A 14,832-nucleotide genomic window follows, 5' to 3' on the forward strand; every position below is an offset into this window, starting at 1 on the left:
CTCTGCTTGACTCCAACATGGATGAGAAATGCAGTGTTTTACTAAAATGTGTCACTAACCTCTGCATTTTGGCATATCTAAGTTTATTTTTTTAAAGAGTAAAATTTCTCGCATGATTTTTATTTATATAATCAATGACACTGAGCCATCTGTTATCAGTTGAAAGGAGGGAGTTAGATTTTTGTTAAATATATCCAATTAAGAATCTTAGAAACGTGGTTTTGATATTGATGAAAATATCATGACATCATTAAATACCATGTCAGACATTGACATTTAGAACAATGAGACTGATGTATTAATTATGTAACACAGGATAGGTAAAGATATGTGGGAACAATGAAATAAAATACACTAGCACAACTTGATTTAAGAATCATTTATAAGGTATCCAATAATGCAATTGTGAAAACCTTTTTGATTTGTGCTTATAAAGTGAATTTTGCTCTTTAATTCAGTCAGGTTTAGGGATTGTGAAGAAAAGGAACTTTGCAAGACAGAAGCCATTCCCTATGTTTATAGTAAATAATGGGGCTCTGTCTGGGTATGAGAGGACCTAACAAAATAATTTTATTATTCTCCTCAGTCTGCCAGTATTGGTATTCGAAGACTCATAAAGTTTTTGTTCTTGCTGTCAATCTTGTTATCAGGTCAGGAAAGAGAGAAAAATTGTCCTAGACAGTAAACAACATTTTAATTTATGATACTGTTTCAGTAAATGATAAGCCTAGACAAGACCTAAGAGGTTGTCTTACTTTTCTATTGCTGTGAAGAGGCACCATAGCCAAGGCAACCTGTGGTGATATTGTGTTCCCCACAATATTATGCACCCTAATAAATTTATCTGGGGTCAGAGAACAGACAGCCACTAGAACAAAGCCAAAAATGGTGGCTAGAAAATGGGTCAGAGCAAGCCATAGCAGAAGTTGGGTCAGAGCAAGCCATAGCAGAAGTTGGGTGGTGGTGCTGCACACCTTTAATCCCAGCACTTGGGAGGCAGAGCTAGGAGGATCTCTGTGTGTTCAAGGCCACATTGGATACAGCCAAGCTTGGTGGCACACACCTTTAATCCCTGAAAGCGAGCCTTTAATCCCAGGGAGTGATAGCATAAACAGAAAGATTATATAAATTGTGAAGACCAGAAACTAGAAGCATTTGGCTGGTTCAGCATTTTGACTGGTTAGGCTTTTAGGCTTTGGTGAGAGCCATTGGGATGAGGACACAGAAGCTTGCAGTCTGAGGAAACAAGACCAGCTGAGTAACTGGCGAGGTGAGGAAACTGTGGCTTGTTCTGCTTCTCTGACTTTCCAGCATTCACCACAATAACTGGCCTCGGGTTTAATTTTATTAATAAGACGCTTTAAGATTCATGCTACAGCAACCCATACAAAGAAAGAAGTTATTGAGAGCTTGCTTACAGTTTAGTTCATGACAATCATGGCAGGGAGCAAGGCAGCAGATAGACATGGTGCTATAGCAGTATCTGAAATCTTGTATGTTGAGATAACAACAGTGAGTCAAAAAGAGACAGACAGAGCTAACTGGGAATGGTCCTGGAGAAGTAGCTGAGAGCTTACATTTTGGTACACAAGCTAGAAGCACAGAGGGATATAGTTAACTGGAAAAGGTTGGGCTCTTGAACCCTCAAAGCCCACCCGCTGTGACATACCTCCTCTAACAAGGACAAACATCCTAATCTTTCCCAAATAGTTTCACCAACTGAGGATCAAGCTTTAAACTATGGGCCTATGGGAGGCATCCTCATTTAAACCATGGCAGAGGTTAAAGGGTGATTGGATGACAGACTTGGGAAGTTGTTCTCATGTAGAAAGTAGAGCTGTCCTGGTATAGGAATTGTTCTTACAAAGACCCTCATCTCTGGGTAAGTTGGGAGTAATCTACTACAAAAAAAAAAAATCCTTTTAGATAGCTGCTTATTTTTCATTTTGCTAGATTATTAGTTCTTTTGAAAGAAGCAAAGAATTGACATTTTCATTATTTTACTTTGAGGTTTTTGTTTTTTCTTTTAATCTTTTTTTTATGTGATGCTGGAGGGAAGGATCAATCAGAAATATTAGGAACAGAGATAGGTTTAGGTGGGACATTAAGATAGAATGCAGTAAACAATTCATTTCTATTGTGAACAGAGAAGTGATATCAAGGTAGACTTATTTAGGATGTCAAGGAAAATAAAGATGTGTAGAGTGCAGGTTGAAGTGGCCAACATGGAGGCAGTGTGGCTCTTTGAGGTTGCTGTGATAGTGGAAGCAGGCCTGCCCACTGTCTATGCTGTATTTGCTTCTGTTCTGTCTTTCCATCCTCTGCAAAGGTTAGTGTCAATCCACTCCATGTGATGAGCTCAGGTACCACAGAGAGATCTGTGTTGGTCCCTCATTTCTACAACTTCCTACTTACTCTTGCTTTCTGCATTGCACTGCCCTTTTCTTTCTCAACTACATTTGACAAACATCAGCATTTCCACCTAATATTGTCATTTTGCAAGTACCTTTGCTGTTGATATCACAGGGAATTTGAGAAAAAAACTCAAAAAATTATAAAAATTCCCAGGAAACAAGCATATTAGAGAAGGAGACAGGCAGAAGAAGCTGTTGGGCAGCGAGAACCTTCTGAAGTCCTGAGCTATGATGCTTCCAAGAGGAACCCTGGAGCAGTTACAGTAACAGGAAGCCAAACAAGAAGCAGGGTGGAAATACATGCAAATTTCTGATGGCTAATTAGCATGGGCATTATGTATAGCTCTTCTTTTCCGTGTGGGTAAGAATACTTCACATCTTTTAGTAATTGTCAAAAATACCAATTGTACATTCTAATCTAAAATAAATAGTTTATTTAAAATGCAAATGAAAATGTCATGTAAATAAGTAAGCTCAATATTTATTCAAGTATTTTAAAGGAGGAAAAGTAGAGTATTAGGAAAGAAAGGGGAAAGTAAAGAAGAAACATGAGGTGAGCTGGGGTAAGAGCTTCCCTTGCTAAGAATTTGCCTTCAGAGGTCCCAATGCCCAGTGCTGACAGCACCTCCTGGACCCTTCTTTCTAGCAGTGACAGACAGCTCCTGACAGGGACCGTTCCCTACCAAACTTGACTGAATTTTGTCTCCTGTGAAAATAAAGATCATTATAAAATAGAAAATAAACAAGATAGCTATTTAAAATTGGTATATGCAAATTTATTTCTAAACAGAACTCAATTCTGAAACATTAATAAGTATATATAATTAAACAGATATAAGCATTATAGTTTTAATTAAGGTGACAAGTAATTGTATTTGTCTTTTGTGCAATAATGTTTGAAAATATTTATTTTATTTTGTATCACAGAATGGCTTACAAGGGTCAGTCCTTTAGTTATTTTCAAAAAAAAGTGTGTGTGTGTGTGTGTGTGTGTGTGTGTGTGTGTGTGTGTTCACTACATTTGTACAAATGCTCAAGGAGGCTAAAATAGGTCATTGGATCCTCAGGATTGGAGTTATAGACAGTTGTGACTGCCGATCATGGGTGCTGGTAGCTAAATTCAGGTTCTCTAGAAGAGCAGAAAGCCCTCTTAACCACTGAGCCATCTCTTAATCCCCAAAGGTTAAGTCCTTCAGAAGTTTTGTATTTAGCCAGGTGGCAGTGGTGTACACCTTTAATCCCAGTACTTGGGAGGCGGAGCCAGATGGATCTCTGTGAGTTCAAGGCCAGCGTGGTCTACAGAGTGAGTTCCAGACAGGCACCAAAACTACACAGAGAAACCCTGTCTTGAAAAACCAAAAAAGAAAAAAAAGTTTTATATTAAAAAGAAAATTTTGTTGTTGTTGTTTTCACACTGATGAATTAATGAGACATTTCTGTTTCCCACATTTTAAAGCTACTTCTTTAGATGAATTATAAAAGTACATTTTTTTTACTCTCTAGAATGACATTTTAGTAGGGAGAAAGGGTTATTTGATAAAGTACTTTCAGCAAAATGGTTCTAAATTATGAGTGTTAATATTCTCCCAAACACACTTTTTAATGGTAATAATGACTTATATCTGGCAATTTTGAAGACTTACAAATGAGTTACATTGTATAAAAACTAGGCATTTCCTTGACTCAGCATCATCTTCATTAATATATTATCCTTTAGAGTAGGCAGAACATTCATAATAAATTCAAATGAGAAATATGCAAATGCAATTTTGAATGATTTATCCTATAGTGACTGCCTATTTTTTCAAGCTGTGTTTAGATTACCTTAACAAAAATAGCTAATATGTTAAGCATTCACACTCTGTTCATTTAATCCTCACATTATGAATGTGAGGCTTACATAAATCAGTACCTACTTGCCAAGAAGCCCTGTAACCAGGGAAAGACAGAGCCAGTATTCCTATTAAACAAATATTTACTATAGACATGCTATGTGCCATGAACAAAATTAAACATGCAGTATTCAAAAAACTAACAAGGTTCATAATTGCATGCAGTGTAGTCTGTCTCCAGGAGCCTTGCTTTTCAAGGATCTACTGTGGTGTCTAATTTGCATATGGCATTACATAGCCACCTTACAAAGGGCTTGATTTGTCCTTATTTTATAGACAAGTTTCCTAGGCAGCCTTGGATATAGTAGCCATCTCGCTGTCCAATAACTGCTACCCTGAAAAGCTGTTCCCTTCTTCCATACTATCCCAATATGTAAACAAACATTGACCAGAGTCAACTTTTATATTACAAACTTTGTATGCTTTGCTCAGTTCATTTCTTGACCAGAAATACCCTATCCCAGAGGCTAAATGCTCCGTAGAAAAGAGTAGCCACAGGGTTAATCTCGATTGACATGCTTTGGGAATCCCATTACATTGCTTCTTTGTTGGGAGTCAGTTTAGTCAGTGACACAAAAGAGGGCTACAATTGCTTTGGGAAAACCAAAGAGGCAGCAAGAACCTATTTGTTTAGTAACATCTTCAAGAATGCTGTGGACAGTGTGTCGTCTTAAATAATGCATTTTCAATGTAGGGCTTTGAAGCTAGAATCACATATGTGAAAAATGTTAGAGTGGTAAATGGTTTTTAAATCTATGCCAGCGATGAAATTGTCTTTAAACTCTAAACACATGAGTGCACACACACACACACACACACACACACACACACACACAGAGCGGGAGAGAGGGACAGGCACACACATATGAGGTTTCTTTTTTGTTGCTATTTCTGTGCCTTGCTAAGTTTAAGTGACTCACCTTTAGTCATGTCCACCAAGTGAGCTTTTCACTTGTTACTTAGAAGATAAAATACTTTGGAAATATATGGGGAAAAATATAAACTATTGTTGGCAACCTCAGAACAATACTTTCTCTTCTAAGCTTGGTACACTACTTCCAGGCACAAAACTTGGATTTACTTTGTTATATCATTTATAAAAATATTAAAAGCACTTCATATTTTCACTTTATACCTATTTTCCTCTAACTGCACAAGATTCTTGGTTAATCTCCAGTCAAAAAATAAGTATTTTAGACAAAATACTATGATATTTATATCTCTAAAAGTGGAAACAATATTTTTAATATAATTTTAAAATATTTGTTAAATTCATGAAAAGAAATGTGATATAAATTCACATACACATTTTTATGAAAAATCATAGGAATATTATTTAAGAAACAGTCCCATTAAGTGTCATTGATAATAGCTTTCCACGGGTGTTACTGATGTCTGAATATGAAAAGCAGTGAAACTTTTAATAAATAGCAAAACATCCAAAGTTAATTATCAATAACATATATCCAATCAATTACATATACTTGGTTCCTTTTTGAATGATAATATAGAAGAAAAACTCTTTGGGAAATCAGATAATTCTGAGATTTTTTTTATTGATATGATCTAGGATGAAATAAACTCATATGCCTTAAAATAATTTTTGTTTGGATTTTAATAAAGTACAGTCAACAATCTATATATTTTTATTCTGAATCTATACAATGAGTGCTTTTGAAACCTAACGTCCGTGCACATTTCAAGTGACTATTGACTTAACCTTGGCTGATTTTTTTCTAGAAAATGGAAAGAAGCATTGCATTAGCACACTCATCAAATTTAAATTGTAAAAGAAAATAGTTCCAAAATTCATTTAGTAGTGGAAGCATTGTTTTGGTCCAGGTGACAATATATGAAAAAAGACAGAATAAAAGGAAGGAAATTGAACTGAAAGGGAATGGGAAGGAAAGCATGCCTTTAAACTCAGTTTTTAATGGGTTGCTCTTAAGGATTCATTCTGTATACCTAAAAACCGGGTTTGTATTCTTACTGCAGAAAAAAAGACACGTAAGAAATATGGAATGGGGGAAAAGCACAGTATGAACTATTGAAAAATTTTAAGTTTTGCTTCTAATGTATACTATGTCTGTTAATAGCATTTTTTATTAACTTAATTTTTTTGACAGTGCATGGAATTAAACCCAGGGTTTTACACCTGCTCTACAAACACTTTACCACTGAGCTATAACTCCAACCATTATTTTAGTACAATCTTGTCTCTGACTCCCAAGACCCAATATTCATATGCAAATTATTCAAAGATGAGTTCTTCAAAGGGCTTTACTCTAGGAGGGGAAGTCTGCTTTGAAGAAATAAAATTTAATTTGCCAGCGACTTGAATAGAGAATTGAAGTTGGTAGGAAGGACATTTTTCTAGTGGGGTTATTGGTGCTTACTCATCCCAGTGCTCTCTTTAACCTCTATGCATATGCAATTTAATATAGCACAAGACAACCAGCACTTTCAAGGGGAATTTAGTGATTATAACCCTCAAATAGTATGAAAGTTTTCTTCTAAATGACTGGCAGGAGAATGGACTAGATCCCTGATAACCACCGGAGAGAAGGAGAAACAGACGCCACACACCTCTTTCAGAAGGTACAGTTCCCTTAGATCTGGGTTCACACCAGTCCTTTCCAGTCCATGGACTAACCGTAATCTTGGCCACATTCTCCAGAGGCTGTCAACTGTGTTTCTGTATCTTTAAAGTGGACCAGATGGGTCTTAGCCACAAAGGCTGCTTAGTAGCAAGAGGTGAGAAGGGGAGGTGGTGTCTGTGGTTTTGCAGCACACAGGACTGTGGCTGTCGGTAGCTTCTTCAGTTAACATGAAGCATGTTTTGTGTGAGAAGATAGGATGTTACCATTTAACATGCTTGGCAAAGGTTAAGCTCACAAGATATGTGAGAATTCCCAATCCACTTGCAGGTCAATCTGTGTGTGTGTGTTATTATGAATTTAAACTAGAATTGCACATTTGAATGAAATTCCAGTTCTGGTTTATAATAGTCCTTGGTGTATAGTTTAACATTAGAGTTTTGGGTATCTATATAGGATAAACCATGTGTTTTAGATTTTCATCAAGGTTATTAAATAAGACATCAACAAAACCTGAATAGCTTTTTGTGATAGTTCAGCTTCATCTACAGTAACGTAAATCAAGACATTACTGTGCTTCAAAGCTCCTGGAATATATGTTCCATTTACCCGCTAGAATAAGAACAGTTTCTGCAAATGGAACCTAAATAGGTCCTCCTCAGTTAAAGTAGTCTGAATAGGTCCATCTATGGAGAGCACAAGATAAGATTATACTGCACTGGCATTTCCTTTTCATGTCATTTTGGTAGTACACATCTTGCATAGATACAGAAAATTGATGCCAAGCACCTAAATCTGCCCTAGCTAAGGAAGTGAAAAGAAATGCCTTCCTTGAATTTGAGAAAAGACAGCATTCAGATTGGGGTGGGGGACTCTCAATGATTCCATTTTGTGCGGTTTCCTGCCCAGCATTAAATCCTATCCTCAAATGGAATTATTAAGGTTTAAAATACATAATTTAAGGGAAGAGGGAAAGCTATTTAGTGTGTTGTCTCCCAAATGCATTAAAAATATCCCCTTTGTAAGGCATCTTGGAAGAGCATGCAAATTACAAGCTGCTGAGAACCACTATTGAAAAATACTGTGCTGGGTCTTCATGTGATGTTTAAGACAATTACTGGAGGTAACTACTACCCACATTTCTTTCAGAATCATTTCTGAAGAACAGCTAAAAATACTGTTAACTATAAGAGACTCAATCTGTCAAAATGTATTAAAGTGACACACTGCTAACTCTAGTTCAACTAAAAATTCATTCTGTAATGAAATGCTTTATATAAACTCAGGAAAGCTGGGACACTCACAGCTCTCCCCTAAATTACCCAGTATTTGAGACTGTGCTAGTGTGGTCTATAAATGGTAATTTGACTCCTGTGGAGTCACATTAATGGCCCCTAAATACATATCCATAGATAGATTTTCTTTTACAAATATTTCCAAAGAACCTAGAAATCACTTTTCTCCAAAAAGGATAAAGTATTTAGAAAGGCCAAATGTGGGTCAAAAGGGGAACATTTCTATCCCTTGTCTACCTCCCAATGCATTCCCCTACCTTAACACACATGTGTGCACCCACACACACATACACACATAGACACACACAGACAGGTGTGTGCTTTTCACTGAGGCAAGTGCTTCTCTTCTGTTATGAAACGATAGTGGCACAATTGCTGCCAGTGTTCTGATCCCAACACTCAGGACATTCAAGACCTCAACCTCGATTCTGAGGAAAAGAATGGATTACATTGACATCTGGCTAAGACCAGTTGAACATGTGTACAATAGTTCCAATCCTCTTGACTTGGGATGCGGCACCGCCAGACTTTACCGATGTCAAATTGGGGGACAGTAAAAGCTGGCAAACTTACTAGATGATTTATGTTTTGGTCAAATTACAGGCATTACCTGATTGAATTATTGGAGTTCATTCAGATGCATCTATTGCCTAAGAGTTCATACAGCTGACAGAAGTTGCAGTTAATATTTTCTCCTTGCCCCACAGGAATGGCAAAAGAAAAAGGGGATTTTCTTTAAGATCTGGATTTTCATAACTTACAGATCTTAGTGTTTGTGCTGGTGAGTTTTGAGGATTTTTATTGTGTTTTTGTCAACTTGGCATAAACTACAGTCACCTGGGAAGAGGGAACAACCTCAATTGAGGATTTACTTCCATTAGAGTGGTCTGTGGGCATTTGCTTGACTAATGATTGATGCGGGAGAGCCCTGGCAGCTGGAAGCAGTACAACCCCTGGGCAGGTGGTCCTTGGTGTATAAGAAAGCAGGCTGAGAGCACTATAGAGAACAAGCTACCAAGCAACATTTATTCATGGTTTCTGCTTCAGTTCCTGTCTCAAGCTCCTGCCGTGACTTCTCTGGATGATGGGCTATGACAGAAATGTAAGCCAAATAAACCCTTTCTTGTCCAAAGCTGCTTTGGGGCATTGTATTTGGCACAGCGATGGAAAGCCAAGTAGGACACTGTTCTCAAAGTAGACAAAGGATGGCCATCTGGAAACTGCTTCTTGAAGAATACTTCGATGTACAGGATAGCTTTCCACAGACCATCTTGACTCCACCCTCCCTTTACCCTGGCTTGAAATCTCCTTTGTGATATAGAAAACAGTTTCATGATTCTGTTAATGATGGTACTCTGTAGGAAATTTTTCTGATCTTTACTTCCAGTATATCTGATGGTCTAATTAATGTCTGAGGCTCCGCTATAACCAGAAAGAAAAATATACACAGTGCATGTCCTCCTGAATATCTTGATTGTCATGGACTTCATCTCCACTGAAGCATGCTGTGATCTGGGCCTAATATCTACTCAACCTGTTTTTTGACTCTTTGTGTTTCTTTCCTTGCTCATTTGACTGTTCCTTGTGTAAATCTCACTTCCCAGTACCTGTTACTTTGCGTATTCTCTTCTTGAAGCCTTCACAACTGTTAAATTCCTGGTTATTTGCCCATTGTCCCATGAGCTCCCTTGATACAGCTGTATGGAGTCAACTCTTTAGTTCTAATGACCAGCTGAGCAATTGAGTAATCACTGAATTATAATGCTTAAACATCACTGGGGTACTTATCAATGACAGAGATTTGTACCAACTACCTGCACCCCACATCATATTTACTCTCCCCCACAAAGCCCAGAACTTGGTAGTTCAGGGAAGACCCAGAAGATATTGCTAATAAGTCCATGAGGTGACCCCAACACAAGGACCCAGCACCCCTTTAAGAAAGTCTCTGCTGGGAACATTTCTCTTGATTATAGATTTCTGGATAAGAAAACATTTTTTTTCCTAAACGAGATTTTTTTTCCATTCCTAGAAGTTCCATTTCAAAGATTAGAATGCAGAAATTTTTTAATCTACTGCCTTCCTGGCTGGTATAAAAGTATCTAGGAGTAAGATAGCTTAATGTGAGTAAATGAAATTGCTATTAATCACTTTTGGAGAAAATGTAGGAATCCCAGGAACATGCTGTAATTTGCATCACTTTTGTACTGCCTCCGCCAGCTCTGCAGTTAACAGAAACAATTGTTTATGAAAAGCATGGTTTCAGATGAAAATACTGCTTCTGCAAAAAGCAGGAAACAGTGTCAGAGCGTAAGGACTCTGCTCTCCCCACTGGAGAATCCTGTATTTGTAATAAATTCTTTTCGCTCTGGATGAGTTCTGCATTTTCAATGAGGTTAACTTGGCAACATTCTAGTTGATTTTAATAAAAATAGCTGCTTTGAGGACAGGGAGCTGAGGTTGCCAAATTTACAGCCGCCTTGCACAATTACTCTTACACCTCCTTCAGGGCTACTTAGAACCAGTAAGCAAATTAAGTGTATCGATTGCAATTTTGTTGGACTAACCCGGCTTATTTTTTCTTAAGGAGTAAACTTGATTCCTTTCAGTATGTGTCTTTTCAGAGTGATCTCTTTTCTTTTCAGCCATAACACAAAGACCACATCATGGCTGGATCCACGACTTGCGAAAAAGGCTAAGCCTCCAGAAGAGTGCAAAGAAAATGGTAGGTTATTAAGTTTTTATGCTTTTCAGTAGTGCACTTGGAGGGTGTTTGTGAATTCTTAAAAGAGATTCTTATGTAAAAAGGCAATGATCTGGCTAAAACCATTTCTAAGTAAGATTTACTGCTAGGATAGGAGAGCGAACTCGGCGTTTCAGCGGGGCCATGTGGTTTACTATCCTTCCCCGTGGAGATGCTGCAGAATATCATATCACCTCGCTGTCGTTTCTGTGGGTTCTCTTTGACCTCTAGCCTGACTTTCTCCTACCTGCTAAGGGGGGCTTTTTGTTTGCAGGATGTCTCTCTGAGGAGTCTGGTTTTTTAGCTAAAGTCAGATAGGATGCAGAGAGAAGCAATATTGCAGAACTGTAAATAATACTTGATGTCCCCTTCAAAGGCAACAGCACTCTGCCAGTTAGCAAGGAGCTGGAGTTTAAAAGAAACATTTTATTCTATAAAAAAAGCAGATGAATAAAGCAAATGATTACATGAGTGTCCTAGATGATCCTTGCTCTTTTCCAGGTCCTAGTATAAATACAGAGGATTGCTTTACAATGGACTGTTTGCATGTATGAGAAGCATTCTTTTAAAATAGAGTCCTAGATGAATGCAAGCCTTGTTTTAAATTAGTAAATTACATAGATGAGGTCTGTAATTGAGGATCCTTGTAATTTCTAAAAAATATTTGGTTAATGTTAAAATGTCTTCTTACCATTTGCTTAAATTAAATAGACTTTCTAGTGGCTTATTATTTGTTCATATTCACAGCCTTCTTCTGATCAAACTTTTAGAGCCTGTACAGAAGCACATATCACTGATGGGCACATAAAAAGTGATGGAGAATATTTAAACTTTTTCAAAGTTCATTTTAAGTTATTTTTAAAAATCCCTCTAGTTCTAAGAGCTCTTTTCTTTTAACAATAACTCTACCTGAAATAATGTTTTGAGTTCCTATATAAAACCAGGATAAATATACTACCAAGTTAAATTAAAAAATTAGAAAATTCAGTTTTATGTATAGATAAATGTATATATATATATATATATACATATATCAATTTAATCAAATCTATATTTAACTTTCTTTTTATAGTTGTATCTATTACTGTTTTAGAACACAACTGTGTATAGATGTAGCCTATAGAATTAGTATATAATCTGGCTTTTTAGCACACTTAGGTTATATCAAATTGACACCACTAAGACATGTATTGTAAACTGTGATAGGCTGTAAAATAAAAGTACCTTATGTGTTATATCAAAGAGTTACAATTTAAATGTATAATCTTAGTATTTTCTCATTAAAATTAATCTCACAATTTTAAGTTTGTAAATACTGTATTTCTCAGCTCTCTGGCACATTCAAGTTGTTCTTTTTATTTATTCTACTTCCTAGGAGACATATATGAAAAACATTATGCATTTTATAATATTCCACTGTTAATTGTTTGAACATCTATATTTATCTGTGTTATCTGAATGGTAGATGTTCAAATACAATGCTAATGCCTAAAATTGTATGTCACTGAAAAATGAGATCTAGAGACCACTTGGTCAGAATGTCTTAGTGCTGGTCAGTTACTGTTTGTCTTCATTTTCAACAAAATAATTCATAGACTGGGATGCTGGACACTAGAAAGTCACATTTATTTCATTTGAATGCTGCTATTCTGGACACATAATTTATGTTTTCTTGCCAAGAAAAGTGCTTTGGGGTATTACTGTTTTTTGTTTTATTTTTCTCTTCTTTAAATAACACGAATTACTACTGAGTGTTTAAGGGATTGCTTGGGGGCTGCTGATTAAGTCAATTGTGCATCATAATCAGCTCAGACACATGAGGTTGGTGCAGTAATTTTCTGAATTCTGGAATGTGTATAAAATATGTATTTTAAAAAAACTATAGGTCTTCGACATGGTGATAGCTTTCTCCAACTGAGACATCCCCTTCCTCTGTCAAGCCGAGAAAGTCACTGTCAGTTGCTATAATCCAATTGAATGGAGCCAATCTTCAGTTGGATTGTGCTCAGTGAGACACAGTCCATCTCTGGTTTGTCCTCATTCTCTGGGTATTTGTGTGCCAGGGTTTTCAACTAACCGCCTAGTGCAGCTTGGCAAACACTGTCTGAAAGGGGCCAGAGAGTACGTATTTTAGGCTTCAAAGGTCACCCCAGCATCTTCACACCTACCCATTTGTCTTCAGTGGTCAAAGTGAACATATGAAGGTCATGATTATGTTCCAAGAAATCCTTACTTGTAAACATAGGAATGTAATTTTGTATGCTTTCATAGAACAAAATAATTTTATTCTTTTTCCTTGAATATTTAAAATATATAAATTTTACTCTTAGTTAACATAAAATTAAAGGTGGGCTAGATTTGATACCTAGGATGCATTTTAGTCAATTTCATCATGAGGGGTCTTTCTCTTTGCAGGTCTTGAACACTAACATTTTTAAATGTTTCATTCTCAAAACTGTGAGAATGTATATAATCTAGACTGTTTTGTTCTGTTTTGTTTTTCATTTTCAGGCATTTTAGCTGAGTGTGTGTGTTTGTGTGTGTGTGTGTGTGTGTGTGTGTGTGTGTGTGTGTGTGTGTGTCTGTAGACCCTGAAGTTGTCTGAATTTGACAGCTGTTGGGGTTATCTGAGTGTTCGGAGTCACCTGTTTATATCCCGTGTTTCATCACTACGGTCTCTAAAGATTCCTAGTTAATGTGTATTTCCCTCACCTCTATCAAGGCTTCTCTTCAAAAATCAGCTCTGAACTTAGATTTTTAAGATTCCTCAGATCAGTATGAGGAGCTGGACATCTTCCCGAATCTCACCAGGTTTCTCTGCTACACAGAACTTTCAACTTTCTATCAAACCTGCAGCCTGCTGGGCACACTTGCCCAAGGATAGCATAAACAAATACAAAACGTAAGCCTACTCAAGCATTATATGAGAACTTTTGCGAGGGTGCGTGTGTGTGTGTGTGTGTGTGTGTGTGTGTGTGTGTGTGTGTGTGCGCGCACGTGTGTGTTGCAACTTGACTGAGTACATTTCAGACTTGAACTTTCTGAGTGACTTTATCATGTGGCTCTATCAAAGTTGGTTGTACTCTCACCTCTTCGATTTTTCTCAACATTTTACCTAGATTTTCACATAAGTCAATTCAACCTGGAAGGGGAAATTTAAGTCCAGTATTTTAGAATGGGGGAGAGAAACAATCTCATTACATAACCTAGTCCAGACTGGCCTCAACTTCACAATCCTCCTGTCTCATCCTTCTGAGTGCTAGCATGGTATGTGACACCATAGCAGGCTCTTAAACTCTCAAGACTGAGTGCTATGTGTGTCCGAATGTTTGCTGTGGATCTGTTAGTACATACAGCTTCACATCTCTTTACAAAGTGCCTAACTTCTTCTTAGTTACCATGGAAATTAAGTGAAAGGAAAGTGGGAGGAGTTCTCAGCTGACTCAAATGATCCTTATGGAGAGAAAAAAGGCCAAGAACATCTCTTCCTGGTATCGGGGAGAAAGGACAGTCTGATTTGAGTATGTATGAAATGAATACTTTTTCTGTTTACAGGAAAGCAATCACTTGACTCTTTTAATTTGAAAGTTAATACACCCACTAAACATAAAAGTGAATCCCTTCTTACAGTATCATTTAAAATATCAAAGTCATTGTGCCCTGTGAATCTGTCCTAGCTCTGTGCAGTTTGGGAGTTTTAGCACTAGTTTACTTGGCAGAAAAAAAGTCTCCACCTACTACTGGATTCTAATAACAGAATTTGAGGGAGTGCTATTTTGTAATCCAATATAGTTGTATTTAAAATGCCACAGGGAGGAAAAGGGTTAACTATTGAATAATGTGGAGGCAAAACTGGTTAAACTATGTGTAAAATACCATCACATTTCACTC

The 14,832-nt window shown here is 37.0% G+C and overlaps 1 protein-coding gene across 7 annotated transcripts in view; it reads left to right on the forward strand.

Annotated features, from left to right (window-relative positions):
* Positions 1-14,832, forward strand: part of Magi2 (membrane associated guanylate kinase, WW and PDZ domain containing 2) — a 1,436,700-nt gene that overhangs the window by 949,010 nt on the left and 472,858 nt on the right. For all 7 annotated transcript variants that reach the window (XM_036180392.1, XM_036180388.1, XM_036180389.1 and 4 more), the window contains one exon: positions 10,844-10,923. In XM_036180392.1, the coding sequence (XP_036036285.1) occupies positions 10,844-10,923 (80 nt within the window). The remainder of the gene's footprint in view (positions 1-10,843; positions 10,924-14,832) is intronic.

The sequence above is a fragment of the Onychomys torridus genome, chromosome 3, assembly GCF_903995425.1.
Source record: "Onychomys torridus chromosome 3, mOncTor1.1, whole genome shotgun sequence".
In the NCBI taxonomy this organism is placed as follows: Eukaryota; Metazoa; Chordata; class Mammalia; order Rodentia; family Cricetidae; genus Onychomys; species Onychomys torridus.